This window comes from Nelumbo nucifera, chromosome 4 (genome assembly GCF_055504915.1).
Source record: "Nelumbo nucifera cultivar China Antique chromosome 4, China Antique-T2T, whole genome shotgun sequence".
NCBI lineage: Eukaryota > Viridiplantae > Streptophyta > Magnoliopsida > Proteales > Nelumbonaceae > Nelumbo > Nelumbo nucifera.
In genome coordinates this window covers 18,297,933-18,322,402 of record NC_142652.1, presented here as the reverse complement: position 1 = coordinate 18,322,402, position 24,470 = coordinate 18,297,933, and the positions used below count along the sequence as shown (strand labels likewise).

At 36.2% G+C, this 24,470-nt stretch overlaps 1 protein-coding gene and 1 pseudogene across 3 annotated transcripts; both read left to right on the top strand.

Moving 5' to 3' along the window:
• Positions 1-1,582: 1,582 nt before the first annotated feature.
• LOC104598076 (phosphate transporter PHO1 homolog 3-like) lies at positions 1,583-11,342 on the top strand (annotated as a pseudogene). Its single transcript, XR_016085620.1, has 12 exons — positions 1,583-2,260; positions 5,454-5,832; positions 5,988-6,036; positions 6,153-6,224; positions 6,760-6,889; positions 6,991-7,111; positions 7,274-7,532; positions 7,665-7,769; positions 7,867-8,058; positions 9,877-10,164; positions 10,294-10,430; positions 10,869-11,342. The product of XR_016085620.1 is annotated as a phosphate transporter PHO1 homolog 3-like (transcript).
• Positions 11,343-15,418: 4,076 nt separating this feature from the next.
• Positions 15,419-23,321, top strand: LOC104598077 (phosphate transporter PHO1 homolog 3-like). 2 transcript variants are annotated; one of them, XM_010259975.3, is made up of 13 exons: positions 15,419-16,328; positions 19,080-19,431; positions 19,843-19,891; positions 20,014-20,085; positions 20,729-20,858; positions 21,034-21,154; positions 21,337-21,592; positions 21,685-21,789; positions 21,899-21,943; positions 22,041-22,190; positions 22,352-22,630; positions 22,734-22,870; positions 22,992-23,321. In XM_010259975.3, the coding sequence occupies exons 1-13, from the start codon at positions 15,719-15,721 to the stop codon at positions 23,089-23,091; spliced, it is 2,406 nt and encodes an 801-aa protein (XP_010258277.1). In that variant the 5' UTR covers positions 15,419-15,718; the 3' UTR covers positions 23,092-23,321. The 2 variants fall into 2 exon arrangements, with proteins under 2 accessions (XP_010258277.1, XP_010258279.1); XM_010259977.2 differs by having other exon boundaries at positions 15,425-16,328; positions 19,083-19,431.
• The last annotated feature ends 1,149 nt before the right edge of the window (positions 23,322-24,470 follow it).

The window sequence follows — 24,470 nt, the reverse complement described above, 5'->3', positions numbered from 1 at the left end:
CTCTCATGGAGTACAAAGTAGCAACATGTCTATTTAAATTTAAATGATGGATGACACAACCATTACCAGAATAATAATTTATTAAATAGACCTACAAATTGCAAGTTATATATATTTTTAAATATTTAACTGACAAACATAAAATTATTGTGCCTCTACTCATTATAAAATTGGTCCTTCAACTTAAGTTTTCTTATTTGAGAAGGTACGCCGTACGCCTCCTATAATTTTCTACTTGGAGTAGGTCCATGAGTTGGAATATTTTGTAAGGGCCCGATTCTGTTTGGTTTGATGGAAAAGAAAAGGGAAGCAGAAAGTAGCTGGAAATTAAGGGTCTGTTTGGTTTATAGTTAAAATTGCAATAAAAAAATTTCAGAATTGGAATTGAAATAATAGTCTATTTCCTTTGGTTCAGACAGTAATTGGAATGAGAATTAGAATAAGTTGAAATGGAATTTCAGTTCCAAGGGAAGGGGAAGGAATGGTCATTCCATCAAGAATGGGAATGGGATTCTGACTCCATCCAACAAAACAGTTGGAATAGGAATAGCCCCTATTCCCATGAACCTAATGAACCCTAAAGTTTTCAAGTAACTTCACACATTTTATCAACAACTTTCAATTAACTTTTGTTTTTTTTTTTTTTTTTTCTCTTGTATTTTCTGTGATACTGGAACATAGCCTCATATTATATAGATATTGGCGCAGTGGCATAATGGTTAAAAAAGTGCAGAAAGTTATAGGCCATTTCGCATCAAAAAGTAAATAAGGAAATTAAGAAGACTTTAACATCCACATAGTGGCTTATAAAATGGGAATAAACGTTAAACCAAAAGAAGACATTAATTGATTGACAAGTTGTTGATTTTCCTACTACAGCTTCTGGGAAATTTTGTTAATAATTCGTAAATAAGATGGTTAAAAGGCATTTAATTAATCATGATGATTAATTGTTGGGGTAGACAGTACTATTTTAGGCTTTTAGTTACCACACATGACACATCTACTGGTGGGTCAAATGTGTGAAGCCACTCTCTTCTCGATCGTCTAATCAGTTTAAGTTAAGCTAGCTCTTAAATAGTTAAATCTATTCTAATTAGTATTAACCCTTTTGAAGATGAATTGTGTGAAACCCCTAATTAATGAAATCTAGGGGCTATTGCTTCAAAATTATATGCAGAGTTAGCTAGCTAGCTTTATGGTATAATATTCACATAAATTGTTTCTCTGGATGGCTAATCCACCTTAAAGATTTATTAGGTAGGAATTGGAAGCCAACTTTTCTAGTCGAATTAGGTTGGAGTTTTGAGTTAACTACCTTATTGGGGTTTTTCTAAGATTGGGCTAAATTTTCTTGGTTAGTGAATTCGTTTTCACTATTTCATATATTCAGTTTTATTGCAAAGAGTAGTTAAGTAAGTTGCTCATATAAGGAATGTAAGACTCGGACCAGAATGGACGGTTGAATCAAACAACGACCCAGTAACCTTTCCAGATCCACGATCAAGCCTTACTTCCGTGGTCGCACGAGTCAACTTTCTTTATTCCTATTCCAATCTGGCAAGTTGAGAGCGATAGGAGAGAGAGAAAGAGAGAGAGGTCCATAAACAGAGCCAAATTATTGGTTTGAAGGGTCTCATTTCTCCATTGGAACAGAACCAAGAAGATGAAGTTCGGCAAGGAGTTCAGCTCGCAGATGGTGCCAGAATGGCAAGAAGCCTACATGGATTATAACCATCTCAAGTCCCTCCTGAAAGAAATCCAACGCTTCAAGCTTAGAACCAATCCACCTTCGACTGCGCAAGGTCCTCAGTTAAAGCGAAAGATGACTCTGTACAGAGCCTTCAGTGGTCTGACGCAGAACTACCACAATCTCAAGAGCCCCAGCAGCCGAGGAGGAGACGTTGAGGGGTGATACTTGTGAAGTCGGTGCCGCAGGAAGGGAGTTCGGATGAAGGGTGTTATCAGACTAATTTTCTATTGTCGGGAGATGAAGGAGGAGAATACGAGCTGGTCTACTTCAGGAGGCTTGATGACGAACTGAACAAGGTGAACCATTTTTACAAGTCCAAAGTGGAGGAGGTGAGGAAAGAGGCGGACATGCTTGATAAACAGATGAACGCTTTGATAGCGTTTCGGATCAAGGTGGATAATCCTGCGTACCTGCAGTCAGCCGACATGAATCAACTTGCCTCAGACATTGCCACTTCAGCTGCAGCCGTGACGGCCTCTACTCCGTCGGAAGCCAGAAGAGCAACCGGTTAGTAAGTCCGACCAAATCCAAATGTATAGTAGGAATTGAAATAGGAGTTGACTTTTGATTTAGCCATCCTATTCACGGTGGATGCTAAAGCCACCCTTTGATTTCACGTTTTTTAAAGGGTTTCTATGGGCAACTTTTGTGGTTTAATATTAATAAAAGTAATATAATTAAAAAAATTTCAAAAATAGGTTAACTTTTTACAAATAATATCAATAAAGGGCAAAAATATTGTTCATCTTCTTCTTCTTGCCCTTTGTTCATTAGAGCCGCCGCCCACCGCCGCCGTCCGCCCACTTCCACCTCCGCCTCCAACAACGTTGCCGGAGATGGGTGGAGACAGAGGTGGCGGTGACGGCGAGCAGAGGAATGACCACCAGAGCCATCGCTGCCACCTCTGCCTCTGACCACCTTCGGCAATGTTGCTAGAGGAGGAGGTGGCAACGTTGGACAGAGAAACCACCAGTGCCACCGCTGCCACCTTTGCCTCCGGCCACCTTCGGCATGGTTGCCGGAGGCGGAGGCGGCAGCGGGTGACAATGGACGGCGGTGGCAGACGGCAGCTCTGGTGAACAAATGACAAGAAGAAGAAGATGAATAGTGTTTTTGCCCTTTATTGATATTATTTTTAAAAAGTTAACCTATTTTTGAAATTTTTTTAAATATATTACTTTTATTGATATTAAACCCCAAAAGGTTTTATGACAAGAACATTACGACTCCGTCAATGGTACCCTGCACACTAGAATCTGTGTCGCTCGTAAGTCTGGGCTGATCATCAGTTCAACGGGTTTATAATTTATAATTACACTTGATATGAGTTCATATGAGTTTGGGTCTCCTGCCCATACAAACTTTGCCACGTTTACTCCCATAACATTGCAGCCACACACGGGGAACATCACATCCGCTACATAGTATTATGCACGGGAAGATGTTTCCAATGTATTGTGAGTAGTATCATGCTACTCATTCCCATGACAGTTGAGGGTCTAAGCTTTCAATTGCCATAACTTAATACCCTAAACTTCTAGAAATATATATTAAGTAAAATCCCATTAAATTAATGTTAAATTAAAAATAAATTATAAAAATGTTTATGCTTATATATATATATATATATATATATATATATATATATATTTTGTATAGATAGGACCGAACAGTTGGATTGGAAAAATCAAGAATCGGGTTAGTGACCAGTTCCGTTTTACTCTAGAACCATTATTTCCCCCAAAACCGTTGATTTGGTTAATAAACCGCTGACACGGGTGGTCGAACCATTCTAACTGTTTAACAATTTGACCAGTTTTTATTTTTTTGTTAGAACATGTCGTCTGTTCAATTCAAATGATCGGACCGTTCAACCTGAGAACCAAACCCTAACCGGTTTGTTATTCGAATTGGTTTTAAAAACCTTGATTTAAACAAGAACATAAACCAACATGCATATAAGCATTGCTTATCTAGAAACTTTACTAAATAGCTTAAATGTTCTTGTTTATTTTCAGATATTTTTATTTAGGTGTAAACCTTAGTTGCTTTGTTATTTGTGTCTTTGTGAATTGATCTTAATTTGTGTCATCAATATTGGATTGCATATAAAGTAGCAAAAGTGAAATAGTAAAATTGGAGAATTTGAATAGGGGATTTTACTAATTTTAACCAATGTTTTAAAAATCAACCCAGAGGCGAAACCGTTTTTGCCTCCGGGTCGCAGGTCATCGGTTCGACTGTCTGGATTGAATGTGTCAAACTGCCCCACATTCACATTTTATTAATAAATATTTGTATGTGTATAAATATATATATTTTTATGTTCTAGATAGGTTATATGTATTTTTATATTTAATTTTTTATTTATAGAAATATTAAAAATTGTAATTTGAGGCTAAAAAGTTTTTTTTTTTTATTTTTTGCAAAAAAAGTGGGGCAAGGTCCCTACATCACCTTGGGATGTATATATCTCGAAAATTACCCAAAATAAAAAAATCACCTCAATCGAACATTAGAATGTAAAGTTATGACCTCCAAAAATTTGCATATATTGAATGTGCAACTCGTGACCTGGTGACCAAGTTGAATGAGTTAATAGTTGAACTGGCCGGGTTGGATAGTTTTTTACCAAGTCAATGGTTTTGACCACTTAATGGGTTTTGATTGAATAGGATCCGGAATACTGACCATGATTCGAAACAGTTCAACCGGTTGGGTCAATGGTGAGTTGAAAACAATGATTTTAACTTTTAGGGTAAAAGACTTAAACCTCTCTTAAGGATTCTCCTAAATATTGAAACATCCCCTCACCTTTCAATTGGACTTAGACCTCCCCTGTAAGTGATCTTAACGGAGCTAAACCTCCCTTTCTATCCATATTTGTTAGCAAATGACATAATGTGCAATTTAAGTTCTTTGAAAAAATACAATTGTGCCCTTTTAATTTAAATTATTACCCTTTTTTCCTTGAAGAAAACTTTCCTCTTTAATTTGTTGTGTTTAACGTAAACAAAACTTCCCCTTTTCTTGCAACTTCCTCCCCATAAAATAAGAAGAAAACCACTCACCCTGATTAAAACTCTTTGCGAGCAATGAAACAAATAACGGAAAATGTAATTGAATCAGATGATCCGGCAGGAAAACAAAGAAGTAGGACTTGTGAAGATAACAATGGAGGGAAGCAAATAGCTATGGAGAGCAGAGCAGGGTGGAGGAGTTCTTCCGTCCCGTGTTCTCTGGCAAATACATGATGCCATTAATTCTTTTGAGGAGGTGAAGGCAAAAGAAAGGAGTGACTATTAGATATGTTACCAGTTTTCTCACCATTCATTTTCTTGTTCAGTGATATGGAACTGCAACATGTTTCCATTCAAACAATACAAAATCAATGAAAATGTAACAACCCAGAACACTTCTGACTTCCCCATAGATAAAAAAGCACTGATTTTTTTTTTTTTTTGGAAAACCAAGAAAAATCAGACTGATTTCCCCATATGCTTTCCTTATAAAATTGCTGATAATTGGTCCATCTATCTTATGCTGGAGAAACCCAAGAGTAATATAAAGGACAGTCAAGTTTTTACTATTCCAATGGTGTAGACGATTGGAGTTTTTCACTAATTAATAGATTGCATTTGTGGATGCAAGAAAGAAATTCGACAGAGGAATCTGGGTCTCATACTGAATTAATTTGCAGTAAGGCACATGGAGGCCATACAAGAAGTTGAGCTTAGCAACAGAGGAATGTCGGAAGAGGGGTGCAGTCAAGAAACAGAGATTTATGGGAGCAATACTAGTAGTACCCACACTGCAACTGCAGTAGATGTCATCCGTGAAAACAATAATCCAAACGGCGGCATCAAGGTGAAGAGTAGACCAGCTCCCCTAGAAGTGCTTAACCGTGTGAGGATCAACAACACATTGGAGACTCCACGTTCCACTCTGAAAGGTATTCTCAGGGCTTCCAACGGAACCCAGTTGAATTTCAGAAAGAAAGATCTTAGCAAGGTCGAAGAACAACTGAAGCGCGCATTTGTCGAGTTCTATCAAAAGCTTCGGCTTTTGAAGAGCTACAGGTACTACAGCAGCCTTGAGTGGAGTCTGCTGCACTTTTATATCTTTGATTTCCTCTGTTCTGCTCTGCCCTCTCTCTCTCTCTCTCTCTCTCTCTCTGTATATATATATATATATTATTATTTCTGTAGCTTACTTGTATTGATCAATGAACCAGCTTCCTCAATATCTTGGCATTCTCGAAGATAATGAAGAAATACGACAAGGTCGTACCTCCCTTCCTCTTCTTCTTCTTCTTCTTCTTCTTCATGCCCGGCCGGCCAAATGTTCATTTCAATCACACTTAAAGTCTTGTACTAATTTGTTTTTCCAACTGTGGCAGATAACAGGAAGAAATGCATCAAAAGCTTATTTAAAAGTGGTGGATGACTCCTATATTGGCAATTCTGATGAGGTAAGTCCTTGGTCAAGTTTCTTCTACGGACAGTTGATTGGCCAGGGTATTATTATCACTTTATTTATTGATTGATAAAGGCCAGATTCGATGATTGATCAAGTTTCTTCTACAACCATCCACACCTTATCAACTAACTACCCCAAACTCACAAGTGGGTAACATGTGGTCATTACTGTGGAGATTGGAGTCCAACTATTATAATATAAAAGAAAAAAAAATCTTATAACCAATCAACTGCTATCATAAAAATATTAATCAATGCAATCAGTTGGTTTTTATCAAAATCACAGCCCACTGGAGTTTTGATTGATCAAAACTTGCGCAATAAGGATTGAAATTAAACTCCTTTTTCTAATTTGTATATATTGTAAGAAGAAAAAAAGGAATTAAAAACTTGTCTTCTAAACTAGTTCATATGGACAGCGGGCATAATTTATCTGATTAATTATTATCAATTAACTTATGAATTATAGGTGATCAAATAATTTGGCAAAATTGAATTTCCTTGCTGTGATTAATGCCCTTAATACAGGCCACAAGGCTTATGGAGAGGGTAGAGGCTACATTCATCAAGCATTTCTCCAACTCAAACCGCAGTAAAGGCATAAACGTTTTGAGGCCAAAAGCCAAGGCAGATAGGCATAGAGTAACCTTTTTTACGGGTATAACATTTTTGTGTTTAATTAATTACTACAAGTAGAAAGTACAATTTAATTTCATATATATTAATTTGTTTATGATCGATCGTTAATCAATTCTTCAGGTTTATTTGCTGGGTGTGTAATAGCTTTAATCGTGGCTGTTGTTGTCATTGTACGTCTCGGAAGGCTCTTAGAAAAGCAAGGGAGTACCCAATACATGGACAACTTGTTTCCACTTTACAGGTACCAGCTGCTGAGATCTGAAGAGCCGTCTACTACCTAGCTCAATGCTCAATGGTTTTTTTCTTTCTTTCTTTTATATATATATAGAGAGAGAGAGAGATACTTAATTAGCTATATCTCTATCATCTGTAATAATTAATTAATTTTCTTTTAAATTTGCAGCTTATTTGTATTCATCGTCCTACATATGCTCATGTTTGGTGGGAATATTTACTTCTGGAGGCGTTATCGAGTCAATTATGGATTTATTTTTGGATTCAAGCAAGGCACCGAGTTGGGCTTCCGAGAAGTGTTTCTGCTCAGCACAGGACTTGCAGTGCTTGCACTCGGCACTGTGATTTCAAACTTGGACATGGAGATGGATCCAAGAACTAAAAGCTTCGGACAGTACAGCGAGCTACTGCCTCTGGGATTAGTTATTGTATGATTTTTCAGTTTTTCACACCCAAGACCCAGCTAGCTGAGCTGATGACTTGTGCTTCCATGCATCTATCTTCTATATATACTACGTACACAAGTTAATCTCTGATCTCCTTTATCTTTCTCTCTACAGCTTCTACTTGCCATAATGTTCTGCCCCTGGAACATCATATACCGCTCAAACCGCTTTTTCATACTCCAATGTTTGTTCCACTGCATTTGTGCTCCTCTCTACAAGGTACAAATTAACCATGCTATCCATCCGATCCATCACTGAACAAATTTCACTGAAATTATTAATTGCTAAACTTCATATATATATTTTACCTCTACAGGTCACACTGCCAGATTTTTTCATGGCGGACCAGCTGACTAGCCAGGTACAAGCCATCAGAAGCCTGCAGTACTACATATGCTATTATGGTTGGGGAAACTACAAAGAGAGACATAAATGCAACCAAACAAGACTTTATAAAACCTTCCTTTACATCGTAGCCGTGATTCCATATTCATGGCGCTGCCTTCAGGTTCCTCTCCATAACTATATATCCTACCCATAATTTATTTTGGGTTAGCTATTTGCACTACTATGAATTTAATTAATTTGCACCGCCGTAATTGCATGGGAGTGCAAATTAGCTGAATGTTATATTTACTTGTTCTTATTTGTTTGTGATGAGAAATAAAATGAAATGGTCCCCACTTTTTATATCAAAGAAAGAAAATTGAAAAATATGGTCAGAACTAGTTTCACACCAACCTCACAACACTCTCAGCCAAAATCTGATTTCAGATAGGAGGAGGGTTATTTGTTGAGAGTGGAAGCAAGGTGATGTGGTCTCTGTTTTATATGAGAGAGAATTGTGGCATGAGATATAAAATACAAATAGCTATTTTGTACAAATCTATATATATATGTATACCACTATTAAAAGTAAAATGAAGTCTAATATACAAATAAATAAAATAGTCTTGACTTTTTTGCTTTACTAAAATGCTTCTTTCTTTGAATTTGGTCCCCCTTTATTAAGGTAGCAAAAAACATAATTTCAAGTTTAAACAATTACTTTTATGAAACAAAAAGTACAGATTTTGTGTCATACGGTAGTGCATGCAAATCATACTATGCAAACTAAAGCAAGAGGCTCAGTTTGGACGGAGTACAAATGCATACTAAATAATATAAAATACATAGTTTTGCACTCTACATATTTGTATTTGTAGTCCTTTCAAACTGAGGCAGAGCAAAAATTGTATCCAATTCAGATGATTTGCACCACAAACAATCAGACTTAAGAACTCTCTCTCTCTCTCTCTCTCTCTCTCTCTCTCACACACACACACAACTTTATATTTCTCTTGTTTTCTATCAAATAGGGGTGTTAATGGTATTCGAAAATTCGATTTTGAATTTGATATTCGACATAATCGAATCGAATTTAGATAATTCGAATATCTAATCGGTCAAATTCGGATATCCTATTCTTATCGAATAGTTAATCGGATTCGAATTCGGATATGTCTTGATTCGATTTGATAAATAAAATATTTATTTTATATATTTATTAATTATCTAAAATAATTAATTAATCGAATCGAATATTCGAATATTTAATCAGATTCGAATTTAGATATTAATTTTCAATATCCGTTGGATATCAAATCAAATTCGAATATCAGATTTTCTAATCGGATTTGAATTCAAATATTGCCCGATCCAATTTGAGTTCGATCCATTTACACCCCTACCATCAAACCGAACATAGGGCCGATTTGGGAGGGCTTCAACCTTATTGAGCTGGTGGAGTGAGCCACGTTGTAGAAACTACCAAAATAGTTTCATTATATAGAAAGTTGATTTCTCAAGGTTGGTTTTCATCAGACATGGCTTCACGACTTTCTATATATGTAGATCCTTATCTTGCAATGCCAGAAGCCTGTGTGTGAAACTGAAAACCCTCCCAAAAGAGCACATCACATAGTATTAACTATGGTTTTTAAAAATGAATCGATCAGGGGTCCGGTTACTAGTTTGAACGGTCTGACCGTTTGATCCGAACGGTTAGTCCGTTCTGACAAAAAAATAAAAGAATTTAAAAAAATTTGAAAAATTACAAAACGGTCAAAATGGTTCGAATGATTAACTGGCCGGTTCAGCGGTTTACTGACCAAAATCAATGATTTTGGAAGAAAATGGAATCGGTCAGATAACCGCTTCCCGGTTTTTTTGATTCGATTTTGAAAACAGTGGTATTAACTCACGCAGGGGCTTTCCAATTTCCATCCATCTTGATGATGTAAGTTTGTGTTGTTTATATAATATATTGGGATTGGTGATGATGTAGTGCCTCCGTCGCCTGTATGAAGAAAAAGACCGAATGCAAGGATACAACGCACTGAAGTACTTTTCGACGATAGTAGCAGTGGTGATGAGGACGGCCTATAGCATGTCACAGAAGAGAGCGTGGACAGGGCGGAGGGTGATGGCGGTGGCAACCTCAATCATCTCAGCATTAGTGAGCACCTACTGGGACCTGGTTTTTGATTGGGGGCTTCTACAACGCCACTCCAAGAACCCCTGGCTAAGAGACAAGCTGCTCGTCTCACAAGATGTTGTATATTTTGCAGCCATGGTATGTATGTCCCAACTCCCATCTCCGATCGATGCAGTTTGAATTAGGCCTGCTGAATGCTGATTCGAGTGAAACACCCACCCTTAGCTTGTTTCTCTTATATATCTTCCTCTCATATTTAAATTGCAGATATCCAATGCCCTGCTCAGATTTGCATGGCTTCAAACAGTGGTGCCTCTTGAGGTGCCTTTTCTGCACAAAGAAGCCTTAGTTGCAATCTTTGCCTGCCTAGAAATCATCCGTCGTGGCATATGGAATTTCTTCAGGTAACTTTTAGGGTTCATTTTTTTTTTTTTTTACTTTGAGAGGGAAAACGTTGATCAGTAGGATTTTGGTTCTTATTAATCAATACTCCAATATCACTTATCCATCTCTCATAAGTTATCAACACTTTGATGAGACAAAATTGTCTTTTTAATAATAATTTTATAATTAAAACAGTCATTTTCTTATTTACCTAAAACATAAATAAATAACTATCCAAAAACAAACGGAACCTTAAAAATTAAAGTTTTTTTTTTTTTTTTGATACGCAAAGAAATCCATTAAACTAAACAAACAAAAGGAGTACATATAAAGCTTTCTTATGCTATTACCAAGTATGGATAACATGGCAGAGTTCACATCAATATAAGTTCTAAATGCATTTCTCTGAATACATTGGTTCTATTTCACTGATGAGTATTGTACCTTTCATCGACCAGGTTGGAAAATGAGCACTTGAACAATGTTGGTAAATATCGTGCATTCAAGTCAGTACCCCTCCCCTTCAGTTATGACGAGGACGATGACAAAGATGAGTGAGATGCATCGAGCAAGAGCCATGAACCAAGGGGGATGGCAAGAACAAATGTAATAATGTAGTCGATTTTGTATTGACAGAGAAAAAATAAATTGGGTTTTCAGGTGCGATCAGTCGAAATTCAGACTCACGAAATCCAATTGTAGATGGACCATGACATGGAAATCCAATCGGGCTCCTTTGACCATGGTGTTTGGAGAGTCCATAGGTGTTTTTTTTTTTTTTTTCGGTGGGCGTGGTCATGGGGTTGATTTGGGCTGAAGTGGGCTTTTGGGTTCTCTGTTGCATTATTGTATAGACCTTGTTAAAAGGATAAAGCTCAGCATAGTAGTCCCCATGTTTATATATGATTCTAGTTAGGCACTACTCGCTTTTTGGGAAGTTAATTACATGGGTAAATGCACTTAACTGGATAAGTATTTCGGAGGACATTAATTACTAAGAAACACTTACTCAAATAAGTGTATTTGTCCATGTTCTTTTATTTCTTAAGTAAATAAGACAATGACCATTTTAATAATAAAAAGTCACTATTAAAATAAGCTATTTTATCCCATCCAAGTGTAGGCAACTTTCCCCCTAGGTGGGAAAGTTATTTACTCACATGGGAGATATATATCACTTACCCGAGTAAGTGACACCCAAGAAAAATAAATTTCCTATGAACCCCACATAAATCTAAAAGGAGAACATGGGTATCTTAGTTAATGGGAATCAATTTTCCTTCTTCTCAAAAACAAATGGACCCATAACAAAAAGTTTATATATGATTCGGGAATTAAGGTCGCATTAATTCTATGGAACTACCTTAATACATTTCAACATTAAGATAAAAATTATGCATAAGTTGTAACTGGTTGAATTGGTGAATGGGGTTTTCTTTCACTTTCATTTCTTTAAAATTGAATTGGATAATTGACCGTCTCCAGTTCTTCTTCACCCTACTCCCTTTCTCCATATCATTTAAATAGGACAGTACCATGCTAACCATATGGTCACCAAAAGACACACATACATACATATACATACATATATATATATATATATATATATATATATATATATATATATATATATATATATATATATATAGATAGATAGATAGATAGATAGATAGATACATTTAAGAAAGAGATTGAGAAATAGAGAGAACGAGTGTGACAATATCAATACAACATAATAAAGTAAAATATTAATAAATCAAATAATCTAAATAGGTTGAGGTTAAACAATCAAACATAAAAATTCAATAAACTTCCACTAAAAATGAAAACTATTAACAAAACTTAGTAAAAATTAAAATACATTTATCTTTGGTTTTCCTTAAAATGTTAATTAAAAACATTTCAATTCAACACAAATTTAATAAACACTAATAAAAATAAGAAATTTAATTACAAAAATATTAATCAATAGTTTTAATAATATTATGATTTAAAAATGGGTTAGATATATTGCACATAGAACCTATGTTCTAATGTTGTATTTTGTTTTATTTGTTCTTTTTATTTTATTAGATAACTTTGTATTAGTGTATTTTAATTAATTAATTAATAATATTATTAACATTAATAATTTTTACGAGTTGAGACCTTTACTATGCATAATGCACATGTTGTATAAGAGAAATATAAAATAGAGGACCCATTGTAGAACCTATTTTATCACTTGGGAAAAGAAGACAAGCTAAACAGGTCTATGTTGACCCATTTTCAAAAACGGTTTCAATTCATCTGGAAACCCGTAACGTGTAATACACGATACACCATATTTTAACACATACAACAACAACAACAATAATAATAATAATAATAATAATAACATATAATAATTTGAAACTAATAAAATTTAGTAGTTCCTAAGTTAAAAAATAAAATACAATTTAATTCTATTTAAAGATAATTAATATTAATAGGATAGTTAAAATTTATAATAAAAAGTGAAAAAAATAGTGTAAACCATTAATATAATTCATCCAAATTACTAAATTAGTAAACCATTTTTATAATAATTATTAAAATAAAGAATTAATTATTTTAAACAACACTGCATTCCTTCCTTAGTTATAAGTTTTGGTTATTTCACTTTCCTTGATAAATCTCATGCATCGCATGGGTCCCTACTAGTATTCTTAATGAAATCTTATTCTTGTCTTCTTCTTTATCTTGCTTTCTTAGATGGATTTCCAAGGAAATTGAACTCCAACACTAATGTTTTGGGTAAATTAGGAGTGGATAGGACAGAGACTTAGGATCGAATCCTGCACCTGGGTTGGGGGATGGGTTACCCCCCATTGTGTAACCCTTCAAAAGAAAAAAAAAAAGCTCAATGCCTTTGTAATTACCAGAAGGGGCTTGGGTTGGTCTGAGTTAGTATTATACAATGTCATGGATTAGGGCTATTGGGACATGGCCATTCAAATTTTGACAAAAACCCAATCCGAATGTACCCAAATTGCACCCCTTATCAGCATATAAAGATATTTGCATCAGAAGCACCCCTAATTTCTATTTTCTTTCGGAATTTTTAATTTGTTTTTACCCTAAATAATGACATAATGAGTAAATCATTAAATGGCATTAGGGTTGTTCGTGGTTCGGCACCCAGTACTGCTAGTTTTTGAAAAACCATGAACTGAAACCAATTAGTTAACGGGTCCATCAGTTTAGTTCCCCAATTTCTCGGTTTTTTATATTTACAATATATATTTATAATAGATATATAATACAAATATTATAAATATATACTATAATATAAGGGAAACTTCATTTCCCTCACCTCAAAAAATTTTTATACGATTGGGACGGTGAAAATTGGGTATTGATGCCCAAAGGGGACGTGAACTATGTGGTGTGTTAGATGCCACTTGTTTTTAAAAACTACCAAACTGGTTAACCGGATTTTTTTGGTTGAATTTCTTTAATTCAATTTGATTTTTCAGTTTTTGTTGAACACCACTAAAAAGCATTCATTCACATCAACAATAGCGCATGGCTATGAACGTCTCAATCAATTGGGCACTAACCAGGGACTCAACCGAACCTGATTATGCACGATTTTTAGGCCCAGCCCATGGGTAAGCCCACAATATCCTAAAGAAGGTTGGTGTTTTTTTTTTTTTTTTCAGTTAGAAATTTGGTAGTATAGGAGTTCAAATCAGCCCCCCTCAAAACTACCCCCACAAAGTCCCACAGCACATCTCTGTGAACATTTTTTAATGGTGATATCATCATTCATAGTATTATCATCGAAAAATATTCTCATTACATGGAAGAAATGTTGTGTGGGACGTTGTGGGGGCAGTCTTGTAGAGAGGGGCGATTCTGTCTCGTAGTATATTGGTAATGGAGAAATCAAAGTTATTTTTCTTTTTAATGGAGACCGTCCAAGTTGCACTTCTATTAATATAAAAATAACTGGGTCAACTTCTTCATAAAATAATATATAAAAGACATAAAATACTTCTATTAATATAAAAGACTAATAGTTGACATAATATATAGAGAGCAATCGCTAATCTATTGATGATATAAAGTACATTTAATATGGTTGAAGGCTCCCGCTAACTTTAAAACCAACAGAAATGGAGGTTGGGAATGACCGCTAGCTGCGGTTGGAGTTGTTATTACTTATTACAGGCGAGATGAGTGGGGTCAGTTCATTGTGGACCGGGCCAAGAAGGTCAGTTGTGCATCTCCCGAAAAAGCAAATGAAGGCCTCTATCTTTCTAACCCATGTGCCATGGCTTGATTGCGGAGATATTTTCAATGTCTTGATTCTGATATTCTTTGAATGTGAAACCTCTATGGGCCTGTAGGGTATCAAATAGACTGAATTTGAGTTGAATGGTTTCAATCAAAAACAATTTGAACGGGCATCCAATAAGACATGTTGAATTGAGTCAATTCAGTTTTAATGGTCCAAAATATTTATTAGGTTGGGTTGAAGCTAGCCCGTCTGTAATGAATTTATATTAAATCGGATTGGATTGAACCAATATCTAATCCATAGTACAGGTTTCAAAGGATCAGGTTTGGATTGGTCCCGATCTAAATTAAATCAATTTAAACAGAGTGGTTCCAAATTATTCATGTTCGACCGGATTGCATTGGACCAATACCCGGTCCATTGACGGCTCTAGTGCTGCCGTGCTGGATTGTAAAAGTATGTTATCAGATGAATTCGTATGGGCTTGACAAAATTCTACCCGGGGTCTACTGGAAGACTATGTGGACTGTAAATTTCAGAATTATGCAGTGAACTGCAGTCCGTATGATATTTGTCAGATTTTGTACGGTCATCGATCATGGATGAGATGTAAATTGATGATTGATGAATGATTTTACCGTAGGGCTTAAAAAGATAAAAAATAAAAATCAACCTTTCATAAATCCCTTTAATCTTTTCGATTAAAATATAACTTACAAGTTGACAGTATGAAGTCATAAAACTATCTTCTCTTTCAAAACTATTAGAAAGAATTCCTTTTTCAGCAGATTTTTTTTTCGAAAGCCCCTCAACAGGTTAAACAAATCTGAAGTTTATCAACGACATATTTGTCTGCTTTTTAAAGTCTGTCTTGTTTTTCATTCGTTCAGATCTGAGGAGAGAGAGAGAGAGAGAGGCGTGGTTTATATCTCCTCTTTGATCAAGAAACCACAATTGAGCTGAATGAACTGTATAATGTTAGTAGTGTAGGTGGAATTTATTTCATCCTCTCTGTGGACTGTCCTTCACAGTAGTACCAAGAAGATGAAGTTCGGCAAGGAGTTCATCTCACAGATGGTGCCAGAATGGCAAGAAGCCTACATGGACTATAACCATCTCAAGTCCCTCCTGAAAGATATCCAACGCTTCAAGCTTAGAACCAATCCACCGGCGAATACAGCAGCAGGTCCTCACTTAAAGCGGAAGATGACATTGTACAGAGCCTTCAGTGGCCTAACGCAGAGGTACCACAACCTCAAAAGCCCCACCAGCCGTGGAGGAGGAGGAGGAGACGTCGAGGACCAGGTGATACTTGTGAAGTCAGTGCAGGAAGAGGGATCCGAGGGACATTACGAGACCAATTTTCTTATGTCATCGGAAGAAGGAGGGGAGTACGAACTGGTCTACTTCAGGAGGCTAGATGAGGAGCTGAACAAGGTGAACAAATTTTACAGGTCCAAAGTGGAGGAGGTGAGAAAGGAGGCAGCCATGCTTAATAAGCAGATGGACGCGTTGATAGCGTTTCGGATCAAGGTGGAAAACCCCACATTGGTATTCGACCAGTCGGCGGAGATGAGTCGTCTTGCTTCAGATGTTGCCACCTCCGCCGCGGCGGTGATGGCCTCCACTCCCTCCGGTGCTAGGAGAACAGCCGGTTAGTAATAAACTCCAACCAAAATCGATCCTCTCCTCTGTATTTCATTGTCAGTACAGTTTTGTTGGTTTGTTTTTGCTAGCGATACCGACACTGGCATCACCCTGCAGACCTATCCAGAGATAAATTGTATCTAGCGCCCTAGCGGTAGCGGTAGATGATGACAAGTTCTGTATATGACCATTAACCCGTGTCCGTGTGGCTAGGATCGTTTACTAGTGGTAGTAGTGGAGCCACGAATGGGGGATGCAGTATATGAAAATTACTACACTACCCAGTAAAAATCGATTATCGAGGCAAAACAGGTCTAAAAAAAGTCAGTAGTACCGTTAGTGTAACGCTGAAGCAAGGCAATTGAGAGATGAGATTTTTTGTTTTTTAATCTTTCGAGTCAAAGAAATGCAAGTGGTCCACTGAGTTAGGTTGGGGTGGGGGGAGGCACTGGACGGACATAATGTTCCATAATTGTGGTTTGTGATGCACCTTGGATTAAAGCATTCCTTTGTACACGTAGGCTACGTTATGTCATCAGTTGAATTTAATGGGACGGTCCAGGAAGGAAGAGTCTCAATAAATGTGGGTCATGACTGAGAGTCTGGATCTGCTCCTCACAGAGGACGACACCTCACACGGACCCATAGCCTCATCTCACCATGCATATTGCGAATATCTCCCCTATTTTTTGTTATTAACTTGTTGTTCAAGGGGAGATGTTCTCAATCTACAGTGGCATGGGGCTGTGAAGTCCGTGTGAAGTGCAGTTTGTTAGGAGCAGGTCCCCACGAGATGACTGATGAGGATGATGACGCTACATTCCATTTTAGCTGGCATCATCTTCAATGCCCAGGTGCATGCAATCGAGCCATTTGTATTGTCAGAGTCTTATCTGATTGAATCCTGGCGTGTCCTTGTGAACTGGATAAGGCTGCCCATATATTTTTTAATTTAATCCTTTTTAGCCTCTATCTCTCTCTCCTGGATTCCTCAATTTTTTTTTGTCAATTCATTAATTCAAATACCCGTAAATTATCTCTTATTATTGAAATAGTTCATATTTTTTTTTGAATTCTACCATTAGATGACAATTGACAAACACAATTAATTCAAAGAAATGATTAACATAGTATCGAAATTCACACGGTGAGGGATTTGATTGGTCAAAGCCCTTTCAATATCATGTATTTCTAACAGTATATATAGATTTCCCTAAAAACATAGAAATAGATCAACATGCAAAATTAGAAGAAAAAAAAATCGGCCATGTCTTTAGGGCTATGGATTGGTATTTGGCATTGGATTGTATCCGACCACAATTGAATCTGATCTAATTATTAAAACTTCAAATCAAATCAAATCCAATCCAAAATCCATTAGACTTCAATTGGATTCTGATTCAATTGAATTTGTTATATTCTATTTAAGATAAAAAATTAATATGTTAAAAAATAAATTAGTTTTTAATTTATAAATATATAATAAGTTTTTATAAACATAAAATATTAATTTTATTAATTATAAACTTTACGTAATTATATGTGATATTTATATGCTTACATAACTAATTACATAATGTAAAAAATTTAAATAAAAACATTTTACGGTAAAAATAAGTATGAAAATGGATGCATTATTTAAACAAAAATAAATATGATAAAAAAGGGTTGTTTTATTATTGATGGAAATGGCTGAAAACATACACACCAAACAAAAGAGCCTTTCACCAATTGATTGGATCATAAGGTTCGATGGTTCAGCCTAGGTGTGCAATTTAGGTGAGCTCAGGCTGAGAATTTGTTCAAATTTATTGGCCCAGCCCAAAAGAATGAACCCTAATTCAACGACATGGATCATTGGGTCATTGGGTCATTAGCTTAGTTCAATTTTAAGTTTTAGGGGGTGAGTATTTTCATTTGCACTTGCCTCTATCATCAATTAATGGGAAAAAGACATGGTAATTTATGTCTGGTGTCTAAGCCTCATTAGTTTTAAATTTTGAGAAAAAGACTGTAAATTACAAATTAGGGACTATTCTTGAAATAAGTTAATTAGTATTTTCTTTCTAAATATGAAAGCTTTGGAATGTTATATACATATATGGATTCCATCAATTTCATTAATATATGTGTATGTCTGTCTGACCTGAAATTTTATGACCATGGAGGTTTATTTCCTGATGGATGGACCTGGACAGGTTTTCATGTTGGGCAAAAGCTGGACCATCCCTAGCTGAATTCTCTACCCCAAAAGATTGTTGCGTTTGGTTGTGATGCAAACGTAAATATGTACTCAGTATAAATTTCTTCTTTTTGGTTCAATAATGCAAAGTATAACCCGTTTTTTTATTCTTCCAATTTATTTGAAATCAGTGCAAAATATAGACCACATCGTTAAATGCCTCAAATTTTCAGTCAAACACATTCATTATGATCAAAAGAACACGAATTTATAACCAAAAAGCATGATACAAAGATGTCAAGAAGAAACATTTTTGACATTTAATCATTATGTTTTTGTATGGCAACCTAACGTGATCTGGTTATTAGACATTTGTATCACAAACAAATGTAGGGCTTATAGACCCATTGTCTCCCAATGCCCTGTGTACAAACAAACAAAGTCTCACCTGAAGTTAAACTCCTGTAGATAATTATTGACGATTGAGAGGGGTTTAGGCGCTCTTTTAGTTTATTTGCATACAATACAGCTAAATATCTTCAAACGTTCATACTTTCCTGGTGACCTAATTTGCAGCAGGGCACATGGAGGCCATAAAAGAAATTGAACTTAGCAACAGAGGGATCTCGGAAGAAGGGTGCAGTCAAGAAACAGATATGGATGGAACCAATACTACCCATCACAGTGTTGGGCGTGAAACTCAACCAAACAGCATCAAGGTGGCTAGACCAGCTCCCTTAGAAGTCCTTAACCGTGTGAAGATCAACAACACACTGGAGACTCCACGTTCCACTCTAAGAGGTGTTCTCAAAGCTTCCAAGGGAACAGAGTTGAATTTCAGAAAGAAGGATCTTAAGAAAGTTGAAGAGCAACTGAAGCGGGCATTTGTTGAGTTCTACCAAAAGCTTCGGCTGTTGAAGAGCTACAGGTACAAATTTAGGGTCCGTTTGGTTCATAGTTAGAATCGAAATCCTCTGAAATTGGAATCGGAATGGTCCATTCCCATAGTCTGTTTGATTCAAATAGAACTGAGAATGGGAATTAAAATGAACAGGAATGAAATTTCATTCCTAAAGGAGGCCATTCCCTCAAATGGGGGAATGCCACTCCAACAAAAATGAGAATGGGATTCCGATTCTGCCCAACCAAATATTTGGAATCGAAATATCCTATTCCGATTCCAATTCCAGACCCCTATTCCTGCAAACCAAACGGACCCTTAATTGATTACCATCAGTAACTAGCATTGAGCTTGCAGTAGTGTATCTTTGATTTTCTGTGGCTTATACGTATTATTGGCCGAGTGTATTTATCATTTTGCTAATGATCAATTAACCAGCTTCCTCAATATCTTGGCATTCTCGAAGATCATGAAGAAATATGACAAGGTCGTATCTCCAAATTCTTACTCAAATGTTGTCTTTATATTTGAATTCCCAACTAAATTTGTCCAATGCGAACCTGGCCCTGAAACCCAGGGCTACTTACTTTGTAAAGTCTTTTATTGCAGATCACTGCAAGAAATGCATCAAAAGCCTACTTGAAAATGGTGGATAACTCCTTCCTTGGCAACTCTGATGAGGTACAACATCTCACTCTGTATATATATTCCCATTTTAAATCAGGGGGCTCCAAATTCCAATCAAAACTCATTGACTTCATTCGATCATCAAAATCTGATTATAATGTCTTAATAAAAACTATTTATAAGAAATAAAACCCTAAATTAAGACCCTCAATGGATTTTTTTTTTCTTTTTTTAACTCAAGTCCAACCATTAACTGATACCTTGTCAATGAGACAATGACATTGCCACAATTTGACTGAAGAATATTTACACTATCTTTGTCCTTTATCACATCACATATGAACAGATGATGCATCCAGTACATGAAACATCTAGTTTTGTTTATATATTGATTGCCAAAGATGAAGTAATACTATCTTATTAGATTGGGAATAAAACCCTGAGTTGACTACTATAGTGTAGAAGAAGACTTCTAGGATCATAATTTCATATGGGTCTTATGAATTTGGCACTTCATATTGGTGACTTTGATGAATTATATATCCCATGGAAATGTCATGGATTTGAACATATATAGTTTGGGCTTTAAGCTTATTGAACAGATGAGCATTTATTAATATATATATATATATATATATATATATATCTGATTTATCAATTAATTTGATGAACCTTGTTTGGCTTGGGCTCTTCACAGCCCACTAGACTCATGGAGAGGGTAGAAGCTACATTCATCAAGCACTTCACCAACTCAAACCGCAGCAAAGGCATAAACATCTTGAAGCCAAAAGCAAAGGCTGAAAGGCACAGGATAACCTTTTTAATCGGTAAGTTGCTACTTATTTTACCAATTAGGATCCAATATTTCTGTTACACATAACCTGTCGGATGGACCTGTGGTGTTTGCTTACATTTAGTTTAATGCTATATCCATTGCCATTGCGTACTTTATAGCACTTGGATTAAATCATTTCTTAATATTTCACCCTGCTCAATGCTCAGGTCTATTTACCGGCTGCACAATAGCTCTTATCGTAGCTCTTGTTGTCATTATACATCTCAAAAAGCTCATAACATTGCAAGGGAGTGCAGTATACATGGACAGCATGTTTCCACTTTATAGGTAATTAAAGTAATAAATGCTAAGCATATTATTATTTTTCCTTTTCTTGGGTTTCATGGGCTGGGTCTACTAGGCCCGGCTTGCTAGGCTTATTGTTGGACTACTATATAGCCTTGAATCTTGATCTGCCATAAGGCCCATAACCAGATATGATGATGAGTGAATTTTCGTGGGCCTTGCAGCTTGTTTGGATACATTGTCCTACATATGCTCGTGTTTGGGGCGGATATATATTTCTGGAGGCGATATCGAGTCAATTACGGATTTATATTTGGTTTCAAGCAAGGGACGGAGTTGGGCTTCCGGGAAGTCTTCCTCCTCGGCTCTAGCCTTGCAGTTCTTGCGCTTGCCACTGTCATCTCAAACCTGGACATGGAAGTGGATCGGAAAACAAAAACCTTTGGACCCAGCGAACTACTGCCTGTGGGACTGCTCATCGTATGATATTCTTCTTTCTTCTATTAATTTGCATAGATTGATTTAATCATCTGATGTATTGATCTCTTTCGTCTCCCCATATATACGTGTAGCTTCTACTTGTCATATTATTCTGCCCCTTCAATATTATCTACCGCTCAAATCGCTTCTTCCTACTCCAGTGTGCATTCCACTGCCTCTGTGTTCCTCTCTACAAGGTATATAATATACCCAATAAGAAAACTTGTATACGCCAAAGAATTGTTTGGTTCATCATCACGATTCATGATTCATGAATGTGTTTGATAATTTTCTTTTCTCTTACAGGTTACCCTCTCGGATTTTTTCTTGGCCGACCAGCTAACAAGTCAGGTTTGATATCTAAAACAGTAGTACTGTAACAACATCTTCCGGCCGGTTGGTTAATTAACGAGTAGTGGTATGTACATTATTATGCTTGTTTTGACAGGTCCAAGCAATTAGAAGCCTGGAGCTGTACATCTGCTACTATGGTTGGGGAAATTACGAAAAGAGAAAACACAAATGCAACGTTAGCGGCGTTTACAACACTTTCTATTTCATTGTGGCCGTAATTCCATACTGGTGCCGCTTCCTTCAGGTAGGTTATTGTTGTCCCAATACATCTACTGATGATGATTCAATTCTGCAACTAGCCAACTAACATCAGTAGATAGTAGCTTCCATATATTTTCCGATCAATATAATGTCGGCGGGCAGCAGCACTTGACATTTTGAAGCTATATATTTAAATTTAATTAGTGTGCTCGCCGGTTTTACGAAGAAAAAGACCGAATGCAAGCATACAATGCGCTCAAGTACCTATCGACGATTGTGGCTGTCATCATGAGAACAGCTTACAACCTGCAAAAGGTAGAGATTTGGAAAATCCTAGCGATAACAACTTCAGCCATTTCAACAGTGGGAAGCACATATTGGGACATTATCATTGACTGGGGGCTTCTGCAGCGTCACTCTAATAACCCCTGGTTGAGGGACAAGCTTCTCGTTTCCCATCAAAGCGTATATTTTGGAGCCATGGTAAGGTGTAAGAAATTAATTAGGGATAACATACGTTTGATGCAATCATAAAAGTGTATGTGGCGCTCATTACTCATTATTCTCATTCCGACCTCCGATGCAGATATTGAATGTGGTGCTGAGATTTGCGTGGTTGCAAACTGTGGTGCCTCTCAAGCCCAGGAAATTACATAAACAAGCCTTAGTTACGATTTTTGCTAGCCTAGAGATCATTCGTCGTGGGATATGGAATTTCTTCAGGTTGGTATATAAAAGCTTCACCGATCGATCAGTGAATTAGGTTAATTATATTAGTGCTTCTAAATGCATGCATTTGTCACTGATGAGACCTTGAACTTGAACCCTTTTAATCCATCATCAGGTTGGAGAATGAACACTTGAACAACGTTGGAAAATATCGTGCATTCAAGTCAGTACCTCTCCCGTTCAGCTACGACGAGGACGATGACAAGGATGAGTAATCATCCACACATCCACATAGTCTATTAGTCCATAGCGGGGGAAAGTAGTAAATTTTCTGCACGCTCGTCGCTTGTCTGGACGGACGTGAAGCCAAATCAAGTATAAAATATACCTCTTGTTTTATTCATGAGCGAGGGTATGTCCATGTGCAAGAATTTAATTTTGTATGATTAGACGTAGCAGATTTGAACTTAATTTTAATGGAATGCTTCTTTTTCATGCTTGATTATATTTTTTCTCAATGTAAAATGCATGGTACATAATTTTGTCTTCCGGCCCTTCAAGAAAAGGAATTAACTTTGTTTCAACCCATTATTAAAACAAAATTATACAGTGTAAAAAATTAGAATTCGGATTTATTCCTTAGAGAACTGTCCTCATCACAGCCTTTCGCAACCCTGCATTAGGAATATCTCAGTCCTTGTGTTTTTATTCATGGAAAAATACTGTCAACATACTATTGGAAGGGACTGTTAGGATAATGTGAGTACACTTTTGTGAGGTCAACCCTGATTTTCAAAAATTAGGGGTACAATCTTTTTTTAATGGGAGAAGTAGACTGTACTCCACCTCAGAAATCTGAAATTACAGTTCCCTCTTAGTCTACTAGTAGCCCCCCTCCCCTATAAACTGCATCCTGTCCATGGATTCGGCATCGCTTTATAGTTACGATTCATCCCACTTGTACAGTGGGGCTCAGATTTCTGGGGTGGACTGAACAATACAAACCCCTTTGTTAATTGGACTAGATAATGGTGACCAATCCCGGTGTTTGTAACAATGTTTTTAAAACTGACCCAGAGGTTGAATCATTTTTGCCTTCAGGTCATGGGTCATTGGTTCAGCCGTTCGGGTCGAATGTATCAAACCATACCACATCAGTAATATGTAAATTCATACATATATGTATACATATGCATATACGTACATGTGTGTGTAGGTTCGTATAAACATGTATTTTAAATGTACAATTATATTTAATTTTTATTTATAAAAAAATATTAAAAATTGTAATTCGATGCCAAAAAAAGATTTTTTTTTTGTGTGAAATTAGGGGGCAAAATGCATAGATCTCAAAAAGTTACCCAAAATAAGAAAAACCCACTTTAATTGGACATCGGAGTGCAAAGTTATGATTTTCCAAAGTTTGCATACACATTTAGTGTGTAACTCGTGACCCAATTGGAAATTAAAATAAAATGTAACATACATATTAAACAAAAGTAAGCATGATAAATAATAAATGTATTTATTAATGATGGAAATGGAATGTAAAATTTAAAACCAATTGGAAATGAAAATGTTTTCCTATTCTCTCTCATTAAATCCTATATTTAAGATATATTTTTCTCATCATTAAATTATTGTAATTAAATCT